General features: G+C 39.7%; 1 protein-coding gene across 5 annotated transcripts; it reads left to right on the forward strand.

Annotated features, from left to right (window-relative positions):
* Positions 1–2,845: 2,845 nt before the first annotated feature.
* Positions 2,846–17,348, forward strand: LOC108652201 (rho guanine nucleotide exchange factor 17). 5 transcript variants are annotated; one of them, XM_030384971.2, is made up of 16 exons: positions 2,846–2,946; positions 3,003–4,759; positions 6,190–8,405; positions 8,466–8,973; positions 12,146–12,406; positions 12,471–12,661; positions 12,730–13,175; positions 13,231–13,453; positions 13,519–13,610; positions 13,695–14,278; positions 14,340–14,491; positions 14,554–14,621; positions 14,683–14,825; positions 14,897–15,018; positions 15,088–15,450; positions 15,520–17,348. In XM_030384971.2, exons 2-16 carry the CDS (start codon positions 3,056–3,058, stop codon positions 15,677–15,679), a joined length of 7,233 nt encoding a protein of 2,410 aa, XP_030240831.1. In that variant the 5' UTR covers positions 2,846–2,946; positions 3,003–3,055; the 3' UTR covers positions 15,680–17,348. The 5 variants fall into 5 exon arrangements, with proteins under 5 accessions (XP_030240831.1, XP_030240832.1, XP_089121808.1 ...); XM_030384972.2 differs by having other exon boundaries at positions 13,237–13,453; XM_089265682.1 differs by lacking the exons at positions 2,846–2,946; positions 3,003–4,759; positions 6,190–8,405; positions 8,466–8,973 and adding exons at positions 10,141–10,490; positions 11,455–12,043.
* Positions 17,349–17,994: the final 646 nt, after the last annotated feature.

The following is a 17,994-nucleotide window of genomic DNA, read 5'->3' on the forward strand; positions in this document are numbered from 1 at the left end:
TTAACATGGCTTTTATTAACAGACTGTTATTTACTCGAATGACAACGAAACGCCAGTATAATTATATTTAAATACAAATTGCTTTACGCAACGGAAAACAACCCATTCTTACAGATCACAATTTAAAGCCCAACGCATTTTAGCTTTGTTATTAAAGAAAAAAAAAAAAAAAACAAATAAATTTGCAGTAAGTAATATAAATTATTTGAAATTTGGCCACAATTTAATTTGATCTTATACGCTTATCAAACTATCGATAGGTTTAAGCACAAAGTGCTTTAAAATTAGCTAGACTGCAATTGATAGAGTGCAATCGAACGTGAACAGCAACGGTCATACTCGGTAGTTGCTGCGGAGTGAATATCATTGAATTAAGATTATTGTTTGTTTTGGATTCGTAATTTTCGAATTTCCCTGTTATTACAATACACGGTTGGTGTAATCTCTGTAAAAATTAAAAAACGAGAATGTGCTTAACTTTCATATTTGATGTTTAAATGTAGTTAAAAGTACTTACTCGCCTTCTTATTGTTGGGTATGGATCGGAATAAATTCTTCGTAGCAACTAAAATTAGGTTTGCGCGGACAAGGCTTTGAAGTTATAATATAGGTCACATGTCCACATGCAAATTTGCTATATTTTGTTAAATTTTCGATGAAAGTATTTAGTGTTCAATGACTGTATTTTATACTGTTTATATTCGCAGTTTTCTTATAGCAATGTGATCAAAAGGTGCTCTTAAGTTTATGATCATAAGCCACCAGAATTATAATTTTCGCATTTCAGTATCCAGTTATTGCTTTCATTTAAAAAAAAAAAATAGGCTGCCAAAGAAAGAAAACAACACGAAAAGCAGCTTTTGCAGTCATACAAATGCTCACCTAACTTCAACCAAGAAGTAAAATACCTGAATATACATACATACAGATGCACTGGAAAGGCAGTATGATTGTATTTTGAAGATGCTCTTTACCGAGTCTGTGCGCTCACTTTAGTTGCGGCACACTTTCGCTTTTTATATTGATATTACAAAACTTTGTTCGCTGGGCGTCCACTTCTGATTAAGGTTTTTTTTTTATACATATATGTAAAGATGCAAAGGTAAGAGCCAAATAGTTGAGTGAAGTATTTTGATAAACGCCTTTTATTGTGAACGCACGTTTTTTGTTTCTATCTCATACATATAAAGTTATATAAACTATTTTTTGACTACATTGAGTCAAAACCATTTTCAGTATAGATATTTGGTACAGGTTTATAGGTAACCATAATGCATACCTTTAATGTTTCAAGACGTGGTTAGTTGCATACCCTAATTTTGATCTATATGTGTATACTTCAAAATAATCACATATACGGCAAATAGGTATTTATAATTTTAGAATTAATAAAAATCGTGCTTGAACAAATGAATTGAAGAATGTTCTATTGTATCATATAGTAGGGTCTAGAGTCTAGAAAAATTTACAAGGTCTATTCTTATATATGCAAACGGATGGAGTACGTTGTCTGTTAATCCCTATTTATATATAAAATTTTTTTGTTACTGGCACTTCTTATTTTCGCGTCTTACCTACATCTTATGCCTCGAATTCCCATTTCCAGTGGGTTTATGGTAAACAACAACTATTTCCACTGTAATGCTATCTGAAGTAAATGTTATTGAAACTAAAATAAAAAAGATAAAGTTAAATAAATAATAATAAGCTCGAGATAAACAGTTTTATTAGCTGTTACTTTGCGTGAATATACAATAGTACTTTTGATTTTGACGCTGTGTGTAGATTCACGCGCTAAAATTATATAAATCTCAATCCAACTTGAATAATAAAAAAAAAGAGTTCTTTAAAACTAAGTAAGTATATAATATAGGAAAAAAAAGGTCAATTGAAATGTGTATTAATAGAAATGAATCACAAAATCCGTCCTATCTCCTTTTGTGATAGGTTTGCGGACAAAGACTACAGTTTAGAGCATGAATAGTACACGATTTGGTATATTGAAAAATCAATCTATTCATTCATACATACATACAGACATATTTAAATTACATACACAGATGTGTAGAAAACAATACTGTAGAGTATTCTTATTGATCTTAACTATACGCTCTAGAATAATAGGTATTTTAAAACTTTTGTAAACTATTCAACCAATCTGTACTTGGGCTGGGTGATCAGATTTCATGCAAATCGCAATTCAAGGAAAGAATTCTTGTCATTACATATTGGATTACTATATACATTACTTTAGCTACTATTCTGAGAGTTTCTGTTGATGTTGATCCATATACAATAAGAAAAGTTTGACTGGATACAGTTTACAGTTATCATACATATGTACATACTGAAACTGAAATATGCGCATAGGCATATATTTGTTAAGCCCAATTTAAATTCTTAATATATTATTTATTTGCTCAAAAAATACTTAGATAAAGCTGTAGATAAAACGAATGCCATAACATTCCAGTAAACAGATCTCGAAAAGTACGTCATGAAATAGCATTGTTTTAGCTCAGGAAAGCCGAAGCCTCAATTCTCTTGCAAATTTCAGCAAATTGTTCTCTTATTACGATAGATATTGTACTACTTAAGAACAATCATATTTCTCTCAACTTTCATTAAGCCAATCTTGAAGTTGACCTAATCGGCTAATATCTGAGAGTAGTTATATTGTAACTTATATGTTTTGTAACTCTATGTCTTCATACAATGCTCATTCAGGATATATGAATATATAGATTTAGAGTTTCTGGTTAAGAAATATATTTCTTTGTAGTATATGCAAATGTTGAATTCATAGGATAGAAATAAAGAAAACATTGTTTATTTTTATTCGCAGGTTTTTACTATGGAGTGCAAGACACAGAGAAGATAAAAGTTGTTCATTTTGGCCTTAACCACACAAAGGTTGTGTACACATTTTAGCACGGAGCATACTGAGTGAGTATACAAAAGTAAACCAGATTTCTAGATCATTAATAGTTTCTCCATTTCAGATATAAATATGACAACAAAAATAGTGCAGTGATATTCGAAATTGTTTGAGCCAATGCTGCATCAGGTATTACATCATTGTTACAGCCAGCAGTCGGAGCTAATGAATATTAAAAATATATCATTGCCGGAATGCGTAAAGCAATTGGACAAAAGACAGCAGCTGGCTGGGGAATACAACAACAACAATGAGGATTACGATCCGTACATGCAAAAACAGAAACAGATGCATCGAGTGCGTGAAAAGCTTCCGTGCGCAAACGAAGATGCTTCAGAAAGCTCACGGACATGGATGTTCTGCGAACGGTGCTGTGGAGAGAGACAACAGAAAGAGCAAGAGCAAGAGACAGAGACAGAGAAAGAGCGAGAGCAAAAGCAAGAACAAGAGTATCAACAGAAACAGCAGCAGCCTGGCATCGTAGCTTTTTATCGCTCGTATATGGATTCAGTGTCTGATTTGTCGTCGTATCGTTTTGTCTCCGATGAGGAGGAAACCAATGATAATGATGTTGATGCTAATGATGACGTTAGTGTTGGCTCGCTGTCGCTGCCGTGTGTAGAAATAGAACAACACAAGTCAAAAACATCAACTATAGCACAATACATAAACGAATCGACGACGGATAAGGCCTTAAACGTTGAAGTGCCCCACGCGTCAGCATTTTTTCTACCACACGAAACGCGGAGTGTGTTACCAATAATTCATTATAGTAATTCTAGCAAAGTTACTCAGCAACAGCAGCAAAAGCAACTGAAACACCAACAGCAGCAGTTATTAAAAGTTTCTGAGCCCGATCCAACATCTTTTCGAAATAGTTATGCTACAATTGGACATTGGCCCAATGACGCGTGCCGCTCTAGCAGGCATTATAATTATAGATCGTATCTACGTTGTGGTCGTCGCTATCCGCCGCCAGTGCCACCGAAGCCCAAATCGCGCAATCGAATTTGCTTTGAAGTCACCGCCTGCAGTGGCATCTATAATGCTGAGCCTGCACTGAAAACACGTCGATTGGAACATTTTGAAAAACAGAAACTTATCCAACCGCGATTTGTGCCTTTTGTTGTGTCGGATAATCATACTTCGAAGCGTGGAATCAGGAGCTGCGCTGATCCAAAAAACATCTATTCGAACGCCAACGAATGGACGTCAGTGGATGCTGAAAATAGCTGCGAATTTCATTCTGCTGACAACAATCGCAACAACTATAATTGGAAATTCGACGCAACGTCAAATAAACATTTGCCATTCAAAGAAACTTGTACATTGCGCTACGATCATTACGGGTATCTGAAAAAAATATCTAATCCCAACTGCAATCCGAAACAAAAAGGGGTCGCGAACCCAGCACGGGACTCAGACAAATCGCGTACCAATAGTGACGACATTTTTGAATATTATAATGCTGCAAATCTACTTAGGCCCGCAGCAGGCATTGATTTCCTTAAAACTGCAAGCTCGAATGAGTTTGATGTATCCGAACCACCTGAGATAACGAATAAAGTACAAATTTTTAACGGCGAGTCTTCTTCAATTCATGTTGCAAAGAATATTCACAGTTTTGGCAAGAAATGTTCCCAGTCAACCTTGGCTAGAATATCTGTGGAGAGTCCCAGATATACCGGTTGTTGTTCCCTGAATTGTACAACACCTCAACACAAAACGGCTTCTTTGCCGATAAAGGACGTTTCAGCTACTCAATCTCTGGACAATTCTCTTTACGCATGCTCATCAGTTGGACTTAACTGCGACAGAGATGTAAGTATTGCTGTGTAGCAGAAAATTGACAATGGATAATTATTTTTTATTCAAAATGGATTTGTCAAGTTTCTCACATAGTTTCACAGTTTCTCTATTTATCTGTCAAAGATTATCAAAAACATATTTTTAAGTTCTTAGTAGAATGAACTCCATTAATTACATACCTTTGCTCCATAAAATATACATATAAATATAGTATGTATGTATATGTATATACGTTGGATTTAGAATTGGAATGTTGTTCATCCAAATATTTTAGTACTAATTTATTCAATATTATTTGAGTTTTAGATCCTTTTTGATTAAAATTCGCGTCCCCAATATACATATTTACATGAACAATAAAAAAAATTATTAAATAAATAAACCTAGTTGGAAATCATTAATAATTTACACATATTAAATGTAATTTTGTTAATTTAAAAAAAGCAAAAAGAAACAGAAAACTTACAATACCTTTTTAACAATTCCATTGTTCGATTCCAGGTCTGATTTCGACCATTTCCGTTTTCCTAGTGCAACATTTCCAAGAATTTTTGATTGATTTAGTCGCCGCTGGGCGCAAACACAAATGGATTCGTCATTCATTTGCTTAACATAAAATTTGTATATTATTTTCTTGGTTAATTCTGTTCGGGATATAATATAGTTAGCTTGATTACGTACTTGTATTTACTTACAGATATAATTATGACTATACATATGAATTATATACACACATATATACAAATTTATATATACACATATGCTATGTACATACATATATATACAAAACTTTTGTGCCACAATTTGTTTGCTCTCAGTGATGATCATCGCGGTGCTTTCTGTTAGAATCTTTTTAAATGTTCCCTGGCCCATACAAACGTGCATATTTACATTTATTTGAGGTGCTCTCTACTCTCTCTCTCTCTTTCTCTCGCTCAGGCGCTCTTTTGTGTTCGGTATAAATTCTTGTTGTTTATACTAAAAATATCACTGTGTGCGTTTTTTGTTGTTGTACGTACATATATACATATAAACGTGTACATATATAAAATATATATGTATTTTATATATATATATATGTATACTTAAACCCATAGTCTTCTTGCTTATTCTTACAATGTGCTTTATGTCTCAATGCACCAAAAAGATTACTGCTCTCTGCAGTTCTAACATGTTAAAAAAAAACTGTTTATAACAATTAAGTTTCTTCCATTATTTTTTTTATATATTTTTTTTCGAATTTTGTATAGGCGCAGTTCAAAGAAATTATTTAGTTAATTTATTATTATATTAAAATAATATAGATTGAAAGTTATTTTAATATACATATATTATATAATACATATATGTTGTATAGTTATATAAACATCTCGTAAAAGAAATATTTACCAGAATTTTAGACGAACTTTTTAGTTTTTACTTCTATTGACTTTGGCTTTCAGCACACGATGGACAAACGACGCAACACCTTGGACCGATTTCAACGTCTGACTTTTGGGCGCAAAGCAAAACCAACAGCTTCCGCTGAGGCTGCCTCTCCAGAGACCTGCAGGGCATCCAGTGTAGACAAGCAGCGCAATAGTTCTGAACGATCGGAGCGTCTCAAAGAACTGACGGAGCTTTTGCGTGGTGGTGGCAACAGCTCACGTGCCTCCTCGACGCCCACACCGCCGCCCGTGCCGCCGCCACGCAAGCCCCGCATACCTCACAATAGTTCGACAGCGAGCAGCATTGAAATTCCGGAAAGTCAGCTACCTGGGGGCTCGGAAGACTCCGACGCAGCCATGACGGGCCACTTGCAAAAGCAGAGCGGCACAAACAACAACAAGAGTGGAAGTGGAAGTGGAAGTGGCAATGCCAGCGTGCCTGCTACAGCCGCACGACTCTTGCACTCAATGAGACCAAACGCGAGTCTCTCCAATTTGGAAGCTTTCGTGCTGTGCACTCGCGAGAAATCCAAATCACCGCCGCCCCTGGCAGTAGGCGACGAGGTCGACGCAACCAGTAGCGAGTGGCCTACGCAGCTGTCCACAGCAGAGTCTCGCACTGGAAGCAGCCCCAGCACCCAGAAAGGAATATCGGCGTTTCGCTCAGTATCGTTCTCACAAATTGACTGTAAATCAACCCTAAGTGCGTTGCGCGATCGGCTGCGGCGGGACAAGGCCATTGAGGCCCCCGTTCCGATCCAAAGGGACACCAAAATAATAGAGTCTTTGGATTTTCCGAGCGTAAAGCCCGATCCGGGCTGGGTGCACATACCGCTCAAGAGCACGGGCCTATCGATTAACCTGAACTACGGCCAAGAGAAGTCGCTGGAGCACGTTCTAGAAGATGTGCCGGACATCATAAGCGAAGAAGATATATTCAATACAGACAACTGCAGTGCCACGGGCATATTACCAGCGACTGCCAGCAGTGTCATCGCGGCACACGCCAAAATGGAGTCGCTATCGGATACAGTACATTCGGAGGGCGAATACAATGTCAACAAGGACTGTGTGACTGTGGTTACAGAGGCGCCTAATGTAGTGGAAGCCCCACTCGTAAGCACGGAACTTAGTGTATCGGAAGTTAATGAATCCGAAGTTAATGAATCTCAAGTTGATGCATCGCTAGCTAATTCATCGGAGGTTGGTGACTCGCAAGTTAGTGAATCGCAAGTTAATGAACCAAGTTCGGATAACGTGGATGAGCAGCCGAAGGCTGACTCTCCGTCATCTAATATTTTGCAAACAGCCACCACTTGCCTAATACCTGTTCCGGTCTATGAGTGTGCCTCACAAGAGTGGCTGGAGACACCCGCTCAAGAATGGGTTGAGCTGGCACCAGAATTCGGCATTGTGCCCGAGACAATGCAGCCGCCCGTTCCGCATGCGGCATGCAAAGTAATGCAAACAGAGACACTAACGACTTTGCCCAGCAATTTGTTGCCAACAATATCGGTGAGTCGCAGCTCTGAGGAGGGTGACGAACAGAGGAAAGACATAATCTTATCGCCGGCAGAATCAATATCGGATCGGCTCAGTGCGCTCGATTCAGTTGACGATCAGCGCCAGCAAGAAGATCTTGATGCAGAGCTGCAGAGCTCCGACGCAATTGCAACGCCGCGCCACAGCACTGGGGAACGTCAAAAGCGCCACTTGGACAAATCCACGAAGCGTAAGGGAATGTACATAGATAATTCCGATTGGCACCAGCCAGTAGTGGAGCCGCACCGTGGCCTAGCCTTAGATTTGTCTATTGTCAATTTTCAAGCGATTAGCCCTGATTCGCCAGACGATTCGCAGGTTGACACCAACAGTCCCGACATGTTTGTAGCGCATACGCCAGAGCTTGAGAAGGGTTCGCCCTTGTGGAGAAGATCCAGTGACCGGACGCAGCTATTGAGCAGCTTCAGCTGTCAGAGCAGCGAGGAAAAGGACGATGCCGTCAGCAATAGCAACAGCAAAAACAGCATTCTGCACACTGACTCCATGTCGGATACCGAGGAACGCATCAGCTGGAGTCCAACGCCCAGCGGAGACTACGAAAGCAAGCGCTATTCGAAGCGACCGCTCACGGTGCGCGGTCCGTACGGCCAAATGATGGAAGCCGAGCTGAAGAAGCCGAATCGCAAGCAGTACGACGAGATTCTGGAGGAAATGCGCGAGAGTGATAGGTAAGTAACAGCTACTGTCATTGCTCCTGTATATCAACTTGAATGGGGATTCTTTCATAGGCTCCACCCACGTCGCGAGCACAGCGTAGCCGAGAGAAAGCCTTCGCTTGGCTCCACGCGCAACAATATGCCGCAGTACTCGAACTCGATGCGTGTGCGGAAGTCGAGTGCGTATTTGCCAGTGCCCACCCATGCCCGGGCAGCCTCGACTCCTTCGCAAATCGAGCATGCCAACAAGCCCACTTCGCAGTCCAGCAAGGATCTGAGCGAGACGATATCGATGGCTGAGAAGCAGTCGCAGCACCAGATCAAACGAGCCGCCTCCGAGGCGCCCACAACGAAAACGCATCATAGCAAGCGCAATCTGTCAATGACTAATGAGAGCAAGAGTCCGCATCATCACAGCCATCACCATTCAAAGCGGAGTCTCGACGAGGGCAACAGCAGCGTCAGCAAATCGAAGCAGTCCCATACCGCTGGCGTCCCGCCCACGGCAGCCTTGCTGGCGGAGCTGCTGAAGGGCTCCAGTGAGAACATGATTTCCGAGCAGCGCCAGAAAATGATTGCGGTAAGTAATGTGATGCACATCCATTCCACATGTGAATCACCTGCCAAATACCTTTAAATTTAAATTATTCGATACAATTATCTGATTATTTGCTGTGCTGTCGCCACTCTTTGATCTGCGTCTATGAAGCTCTCATAGTGGTTCTGTTTTTGTAATCTCAAAATACTATGGTCAGTATATAAATTGGGAATTTAAATATACACACACACACACACATATGTATATGGAAGGCTCTCGCATATGTACATGTGTGCATACATACAAACATGTATGAGTCTTCTATGGCTTGCAGAGCGTTCGGGAAAATGATTGGAAAATGCGAAAATTCGTGTCTGCGCATGCTCCAACAAGTAATGCGCGCTGGAAATGTGTCACTGTGTTAGAAGAGAGCCTCTGAAGTTTATTTCATCTCTTTGTTTCGCATCGTGCACCGTGGTTAGGGCTAGAGCTTATGGGGTTTATTTTATTTGGAGACTTGTTACATAAAAAATATCAGATTTTGTGTACAAATATTTAACTTTATCTGTGACCAACAGAAGATTTTGAATTTATAAAAGAAACCCATCTCAGATTTTTGTATTGTATTAATATTAGAGACTTGCATGAGTATTTAAATATTTGTTGAAATATTTATTATGTTTTTATCAAGTTTCATCTCAAAGTAATTAAAAAATTAGGGCTTCCTTTTGCTTTCTTGTAAAGTTCTGTAAAACCAAAATACTTAGTTTAGCTCTCTGCAATATATATATGTAAATATTTATTTAGTTTTTCCTTTGGTGCCTTTCGAAAGTTCCCTCCCAGAGTAATTAAATAATAATTAAATGACCAGAGCTGAATAGCAATATGAATAGGTTTACATAGCTCTCGCATACTCTTCCTGGGACACTTGTCGCATGCGAACGCAACGGCCAAGCAAGGCATTCCAATTTTATCGCGAGAGTTGTTAGCCTTGCTGGATGGAGTGTGTCTGTTTTCAGTTGGAATATGAAAAATGGAATTTAAGTGTGTATTTGGCACAATGGAATGTTTTTCAACGTGTTGAGCAGCACACTCCTGTGCAGCTAGTTGTATGCGCCACCAACAATGTGAGTATTAAACCGCATCACACACTCACACACTCAGATGCCCGCACACCCGCACACCCGCACACGCACACACACCTCACACACATTAATAGTCGATGCTCTCCCGCGCAGCAACAGAATCTTCTCCGCCAACGTCAATGCGCGCGTTTAAATTCTTGTTTGCTTTTCGTACCTCAGTTGTATGGCGAAATTTTTCGTGTTTCGTTTGTTTTATTTTGTGTGGTGTTGTGGGAAATATATTAATCTAAACAGTTACTTGAAAAATTCAACAACAACAGCATTAGCAGCAGCAGCAGCAAGACACCAAATACACCAAATATTAGCAGCAGCGATTCGCAAAGCTCTAAGTATATCATAACAACAGGCCCATCAAGTCAGCGTCAATTAATGGAAAAACAACAAAATACTTTTGCACTACACTACGCTAGACAAGTATTCCCACTACATACATACATATATATATATATGTATATATGTGTGTGTGTATACATGCATCAACTTATGTCTGTCGTCTGTAAACGTGTGTAGAGCAGATAAAAGCAATTGAAAATCCTTGCCCATTAGGAGGAGGCAGCGACTGCCTAGCCCATATGAAGGGCGAAAATAGTAACTAGTGGCCAAAGCATACATACATACATATCTATGCCTAGATATACATACGTGTCTGTGTGCGTATGTATGTATCTAATTACATACATACTTATGCATACACAAAACCATTTCGGCTACGATACCCAACCTCTTGTTGCGCCGCGCAGATCGAACAAATTGTAATTGTGTTGTGCTCTATGTTGTGTGTTGAATGTTGAGTGTCGTGTGTGTTGTGTGGTGTTTCGCATGTGCGCTGGTGTAGTCACTCCTTTAACTAAATTGTGTGCCTAGTTTTGCGTGAAAAAGCTCAATCAATACAAAGTCATTTTGTATATATTTTGTTCGAGTGATATTTGGCTACAGTTTATGTGAATTTGATTTTGATTCTAAATAATTTCCCTTCTGTGAATAGTATGTATGCATGCCTGTATGGTATTTACATATGCATGTACATATATATACATATGTATTCAGTATTTATATATATGTATGTATGCCTATGAGTGGTTCCATCTGAGTGACCAACAAACTCCTACGCAAACACCTTTTCGTCTTGCTGTTTCATAAGGTATCTGTAGTCTGTGTCGCTGCAACCTAGAGAAATAAATAAATTCAGAAATTCACTCTGCGTACTCTCCCGTGGGCTGAGAAGCAGTTCCCCCACTCGCACATCTACGCAGATTCATCAATGAGTCTCACTCAGTGTATCTGAGATTCCTGCTCCGTCAGTCCTCCAGTCCATCAGTCCACCACATCAGATGATTCCACTGTGTTTCCTTTCCAATGAAATGCATTGCCATTTTAGTTACCTGCCTGCCGTTAATAGATGGACAAGCACGCGGCTTTACTTTGTCTCAGCGATTTAGTTTGAAACGTCGAGACAATCAATTGCTCAGCTAGACACTCACGGTATTATATGGTGTGTTTACCAATCAGTGCACGCATTAACTCGAAGTAAACAGAAACAGTAAGCAGACGCATAAGAGAAAGAAGCAGCACAGCCGCAATTAAACCCGAAAATGTCGCTCAATCGCGAAAATCTTCGCTTAAGTTTGTTGGACTTGCAAACCACCATAACTGCACCGTCGAACACGATTGCTGCCCCGCTGCTGCCGCAGCCACAAGCTCCGGTGACACAGCCGCAGGCGGCAGCCTCCGTACTGCCGGCGAGCAGCAACAGCAGCAGCAGCAGTGTATCACAGGCGGTGTCGCAGGCCACCACCGCGGTGGCTCGGCTGAGTAAAGCCGGTTTCGGTACGGCGTCCCATCAAAATGACAAATGTGATAGGCTTAAGAAAATGACTTCAATCACTTGCTCCGATTCGGAAGACGACTCGGAGAGGCGAGCACAGTTCGATATTAACTGCAAATGGAATCTGGGCGGCTATGATGGCGTAAGTGTGGTGGCGGCTAACGACTCGATTATAATAATTTATATAAATGATTCGTATTTCATAAAAAATGGCTTTCCCTTTGTCCTTGGCTTCATTTTGCAGGACACTCGCACTTACGTCGTGCAAGAGATTTACCGCAACGAGCAATCCTACGTGGAGTCCCTGCAAACAGTTGTGCTCAAGTATCTGAAAGTGCTGAAGTCCCCGGAGCATGCGGGCATGATTGATACCCGGACTGTGGATGAGATATTCTTCATGGTGCCCGACATACTCGAGATACACGAGAAATTCTTGGCCGAGTTGAAGCACCGGCTCGACGACTGGGATATGCAGCAAAAAGTGGGAGATGCATTTATTGAAACGGTAATTAAATAATACACATACATACACATAAAATGATTTATATTCAATCACGAAAACCTTGCAGTTTTCGAAGCTGGAAGTGCTCGAGGTTTACACGTCATTCGTCAACAACTGTAATCGAGCCAAGAATGCCATTCGTTCAATGAAGCACCAGCGACCCTCGTTTTCCAAATTCTTGGAGACAACGGCCCGCGAGCACAAGGGAAAGCTGACATTGGACAATTTACTTATAAAACCGGTGCAAAAGTTTCCAAAGTATGTATACCTAATATTTATAATAATGTATTAAGATTGTTGTTCTAACTATTCTCTGTTTTCTGTAGCTACGAACTGCTCTTTCAACGCCTCATAAAGCACACAGATCACGACCATCCGGACCAGAAACATTTACAAGAGGTGCTGAAGCTCGTGCACGACATTTTGGTCCACATCAACTGCAAGGAGCGCGAGATCATGGAGAATGGACAGCGAGAAGCGACATTGCGGGAACTGGAAGGCGTCATAGAAGGCATAACCGATTTGATAGCACCAGATCGGCAGTTCTTGCTTTTCGACTTAGTGTCAATGCCATCGGGGCAGGGTGCGCGCAAGGACCGCGGCTTTTTCCTCTTCAATGACCTTTTGGTGCTCACTAGCATTAAGAAACGCAGTGGGACTATTAGGAAACCAAACAGCTCCATTTGCCCCGGGTCAGTGGCCAGCACCTTGGACACCAACAAATACAAGTTCCTCACCAAAATTTCTTTGGATTGCCTCGAGATTGTCAAGTGTGAGTAAATTGAATTGATATCATGATGCCATAGCTTTACCCAAATATTTCCTAGCTAAAGATGAAAATATAAAGCGCATCGTAAGCGAAATCGAAAGCCTGACCGAGGACTGCAACAAATTGCAACAGATAAGTGAGATCACAGCATCAATCAAGTATCCTCATCAGTATCTCGAAGACGTCATCCGAGAGCTGCATCGCGACATTCAGAGACAACTGGCCGAGCGCCAGGCTAACGACACGCAGCTGAATATGTTGGAGCTGACCGTTAGCTCGCCGTAAGCATAGCCTTGCATGTACTTCAAATAAAATCACTGACTCTCGATGCTCTCTTCCATTTCAGTAATGGAAGCCAGAAGCTGACGGTGGTATTCAGCAAAACAGAGAGACGTGCCAATTGGGAGGAGGTATTCAATGAGGCGAAATTAAAATTGGGTATGTGCAGAGGTGATACTCGAACTCGTATATTTTATGAATATGTGTAATATGTATTAATGAAATGTTCTTTCTTTTATGCAGCCGCTACACAAGAGCGACATCCCATTCCAGAGTTTCTTACATCAATTCCTATACGCAAGACACGCGCGGGTCTTCAATTTACCTGCGCGGCTGCCACGCTGAGCGACAAGCGAGATGTTTGGGTCTGCAATAGTGACGGATACGTGGGCCAAGTGTGCATAATGTCCTTGCATCCGGAGCCAAACGTCACCAGCTGCAACGGTGTCTGCAATGCGCGCATCCTTTGCGTGGCTTCCGTGCCCGCGTATACCACCAGCCCAAATGAGCGGCTCAGTGGACAGGAGGAGAAGCCACCGACCAGCACACAACAGAATAGCTACACACAGCAACTGCGCGACTATCGCAAAAGCATCTCGCCCATTGGCCAGGCAGCGTCCGCCTTGAGCGTGGCAGAGAAAAAGAAAGCCCCCACTTCGAATACCGATAACGGCTCTGATGCTGCTGGCGGCGGGAGCAGTGATACCCAGCTAGACTTAAACCTGAGCTCAAGCGATGACGAGGCGGATGCTGTCTCCACTGCAGCACTAGAGCAACGTATGCCCAGCCCTGCACCCTCACTCCATGCCACATATCACGGGCATCAAGTAAGCGTAAATTAAAATTTTAAATACTGCCCGTGTTTAATTTGAAGTGATTTACCCAAAGGACTCCAATCCCGATGAAAGCGAAAGCAATCAATCAACAATGTGGATCGGCACTGAAGACGGCTGCATTCATGTCTACAACAGTACTGATAACATACGCATCAAGAAGAATCGCATTAAAATTGAACATCATTCAGCTGTATTTTCCATACTGTAAGCGCTCGCTCATAGAATCCAGACTAAGCTCGATTTAATCGCTCAATAATGCATTGCAGATACCTGGACAATCGTGTTTTTGTATCCTTGGCCAATGGCGACATCTGTGTTTATCTGAGAGATGGCGGTAAGTACTGCATTCGGAATATGCCATTTATTTTGATAACGCGTGAATTCCATTATTGCAGCCACTTCCTGGAATACGTGCTCATCGCATCGTCTCTCAATAGGCACAGTGTCGAGTCCGGTGACAAAGTTGCTGAACGTAAATGGAAAGCTGTGGTGCTCAATACAGGGGATTATCAAAGTGTTAGATACCGAGTCCTTTTCGGTATGAAGAGCCAAGCCTTGAGCCCATTGCAGTTACAACTAATGTAAGTTTAACTTATTTTAATATTCCAGGTTGTCAATCAAATACAAATATCCTCGGACTCAAAACCAATTACGAACATGACTGTGGCAAATAATTTTGTGTGGATATCAATACAAAACTCAGCTCACATTAAGTGCTTTCATTCCAATACGTAAGTGCTGCCACAATATTCTGCTCTTGGCTATAAATAACTTATTTTACTTTCAACTTCACTCATTAGCCACCAACTAATTACGGAAGTCAACCTTGCTCCGGCAGTCAATAAGATGTTGTCCAATTGCGACGAAATAATTAGGCAACATAAGGCCGCTTGCCTTCGCGTGACGTCACTTCTGTGCTGTAAGGATCTTATTTGGATTGGCACGAGCGCAGGTGTTCTGCTAACAATACCAGCCCAGGGCTATGAGAAGGGCGCGCACAATATAGTACCAACAGGCATACCTCACGGCCATACGGGACATGTGCGATTCCTGACCTTTGTGGAATCGCCAACCCATGGCCTGGAGGGGTGCTCTCAAATTGTATCGGCTGCCAGCTCTCGAGAAACTGGAAGCGGCACCAGTGACGACTATACTAAACAAGGGTGAGTAATTATACAATAATGTATTATTAATTTATGGAGAATTCACTACAATGTATGTCTGGCTTGCAGTTCAACAAAGAACTCGAAGGCGAAGTCGGAAACCAAGAATATTCTTATTATATCTGGCGGCGATGGCTACGAGGACTTTCGCAACTCTGGTGCCAATTCGCTGAGCGAAATCGCTGGTCGCGAGGACAGCACCAATCATTTATTAATATGGCAAATTTGAAGCAGAAGACGTAAAAATCGCTGGCGCTTATTGCTTTCGAGATGGAAAAACAACAACTGAAATCGCCTCGGGCAGTTCCAAATCTGTAAGCAACTTGAAACTTGACAATGCCAAGTAGACCTCAGCGATTTTTATTGAACTAAGTTGCCAAAGAAGAAACGTAAAGGACAGACGTATGTTTGTACAAAACTTAAACAAAAATTGCATTGTTTCAATATATATGTATATATCATTATATATATGTATATTTGCAATTTTTGTATGGATTCAAGACTATAATGAGATGAAAAAATAATTACGAGTGCCAAATATATACATGTATTGCGCCGAGCATTCGGAAAAAAATTATTTAAAATGTTAAAACAATATCCTTTAGCTAGGCCCAACGGCGTTTTATTCCAAGCCCACACACACACACACGTATAACTACAAACTCATTTGTATAACATTATTTTTATAAAATTTAGCAAATACGCTGACTAAATATTATTAATAGTATTTATTACATACATGTATATGTACTTACTATAATATATCTGAAAATATTTATATATATATACATATGTATAAAAGTATCTTAATCAAAATACCTATATTAATATGTACATATTGAATGTTTATTTAAATTTAAATTAAATACTAATATTCAAATGTCGCCCTGGAACATATTAAATTAAAAGAAAACAAAACTTTATCGAATTTATTCTAAAAGTAATTACTGAATTCCAATACATTCATTATTATAATACAATATGGGCAGAAATATTTGAATAAAAATATTTGTAAAAGCAAAAACTAAAAATCATAATGTTAACCTGTTAAGAAAAAAGAAACTAAACAAAAACAAAAACAAAAATTGATGTATTGAAACAAATAACTAAATGGCGTTTTAAAAATGCAATGTAATGCGACTTTCATGCAAGAGAATTGAACTTCTAAAACTAACAACCCATACATACCAAGTGATATTCAAGTGTTTGGGAATGTATTTACATATGTGTATATTTTTTGAAACAGCATCTTACTAAGCTTGACTAATGTTAGCGATGTTTGCAGTTTTAGCTATAACTAAAGTCCCACTATCAAAAAGAAACCAAAGCTACTCTCTCTTTTTCTATATCTGTTTCTACGGTTAATAAAGGTGTGTGGGGTTTTACTTAGTTCGCACACTCATTGCCTAACAAGTGACCTCTCACCTTTGCAATAGAGTGGATATAATCAGACTATATTTTTATTGCAAGATTCGTAGTTAACTGGAGTTTAATGTAATGTACACTCCTAATGTACTTAATATCGATATGAACTGTTTTTCTTTCGAAAGGTATATAATTAAATTACATTTGAAATTTGCAGCTTTTTAGCAGATTTTTGTAAAATAATTGTAACCGGCTAGTTGCAATAGGTATTTGATTTGTATTTTATTTCAATGGCATCTGACAATTGTTATCCTACCTCTATGAATACCAGCAGGTGTTAGAATAGAAATTGATATAATTATACCAGAATAAATCTGAAACAGAACTGTAATAATAGATTGTGAAACAATAACTTCCCCTTTACAAATTGCGAAGTAAGATTTAACAATAAATATGTAAAATGTAATATGTAAAAATGTGGTTATATGTATATGTGTATGTTACCTGTTTAATAAACCAAATTTTCAAACTGAGCTCAAAACATCATATATTTTTTTTTTAGTACACAGTTCTATTCCTTCTTAGATTCTGTAATCACGAACTTCAATCTCAACGGTCATATGGAAGAATCTCTTGCCCTCAACAATACAGTTTGTTATGTTATTGGTTTATTTACCTTTGCTCCTTTACAAATACTACCCTTTTAAGAAGCGCGTATTTATCAAGATACCGATAATGCCCACTTGCAGAGCACCTAAAAATAATCACAATTGTTTTTAACTGCCCTTTATAAGCAAATCAATAGTGGAGCGTAAAAATAGTTATGCTGTCATATTGTGACTCATATTATGCAGACAGACAGGCTCTGCTGTCCTGTGACGTTTTGCCGTAAAACAAATTATAACGTACTCGCTTTCAAGCGAAATGTGTCTAGGGTAATGGAGCGTACCAGCGGAGTATTAATAGCACATATAATGGGGAAATTTTATATGCTTTGAGCTTATCATTTAATTGTAGTATGCTGTAGGTGTCTTTGCCCTGCTAATGTGCCTTAAGAGTTGTTTCTAGTGAATTTAATTTGTTTTCTTATTTAATATTTATTTATGATCTGAAAAGATTGTATTGGCCTTCTACAATGTCTGAGGGCTCATTGTTGAAAGAGTAAGACATCCTCAGTTT

Source organism: Drosophila navojoa, chromosome 2, assembly GCF_054131105.1.
Source record: "Drosophila navojoa isolate 15081-1374.11 chromosome 2, UAZ_NAV_1.0, whole genome shotgun sequence".
NCBI classification, from domain to species: Eukaryota; Metazoa; Arthropoda; class Insecta; order Diptera; family Drosophilidae; genus Drosophila; species Drosophila navojoa.

Coding starts and splice junctions, on each gene's coding strand:
- LOC108652201 (XM_030384971.2), top strand. CDS start 3,056: ATGCTGCATCAGGTATTACATCATTGTTACAGCCAGCAGTCGGAGCTA. Junction 12,662..12,729: donor CCGGTGCAAAAGTTTCCAAA/GTATGTATACCT, acceptor TGTTTTCTGTAG/CTACGAACTGCTCTTTCAAC. Junction 14,279..14,339: donor CCACATATCACGGGCATCAA/GTAAGCGTAAAT, acceptor ATTTACCCAAAG/GACTCCAATCCCGATGAAAG.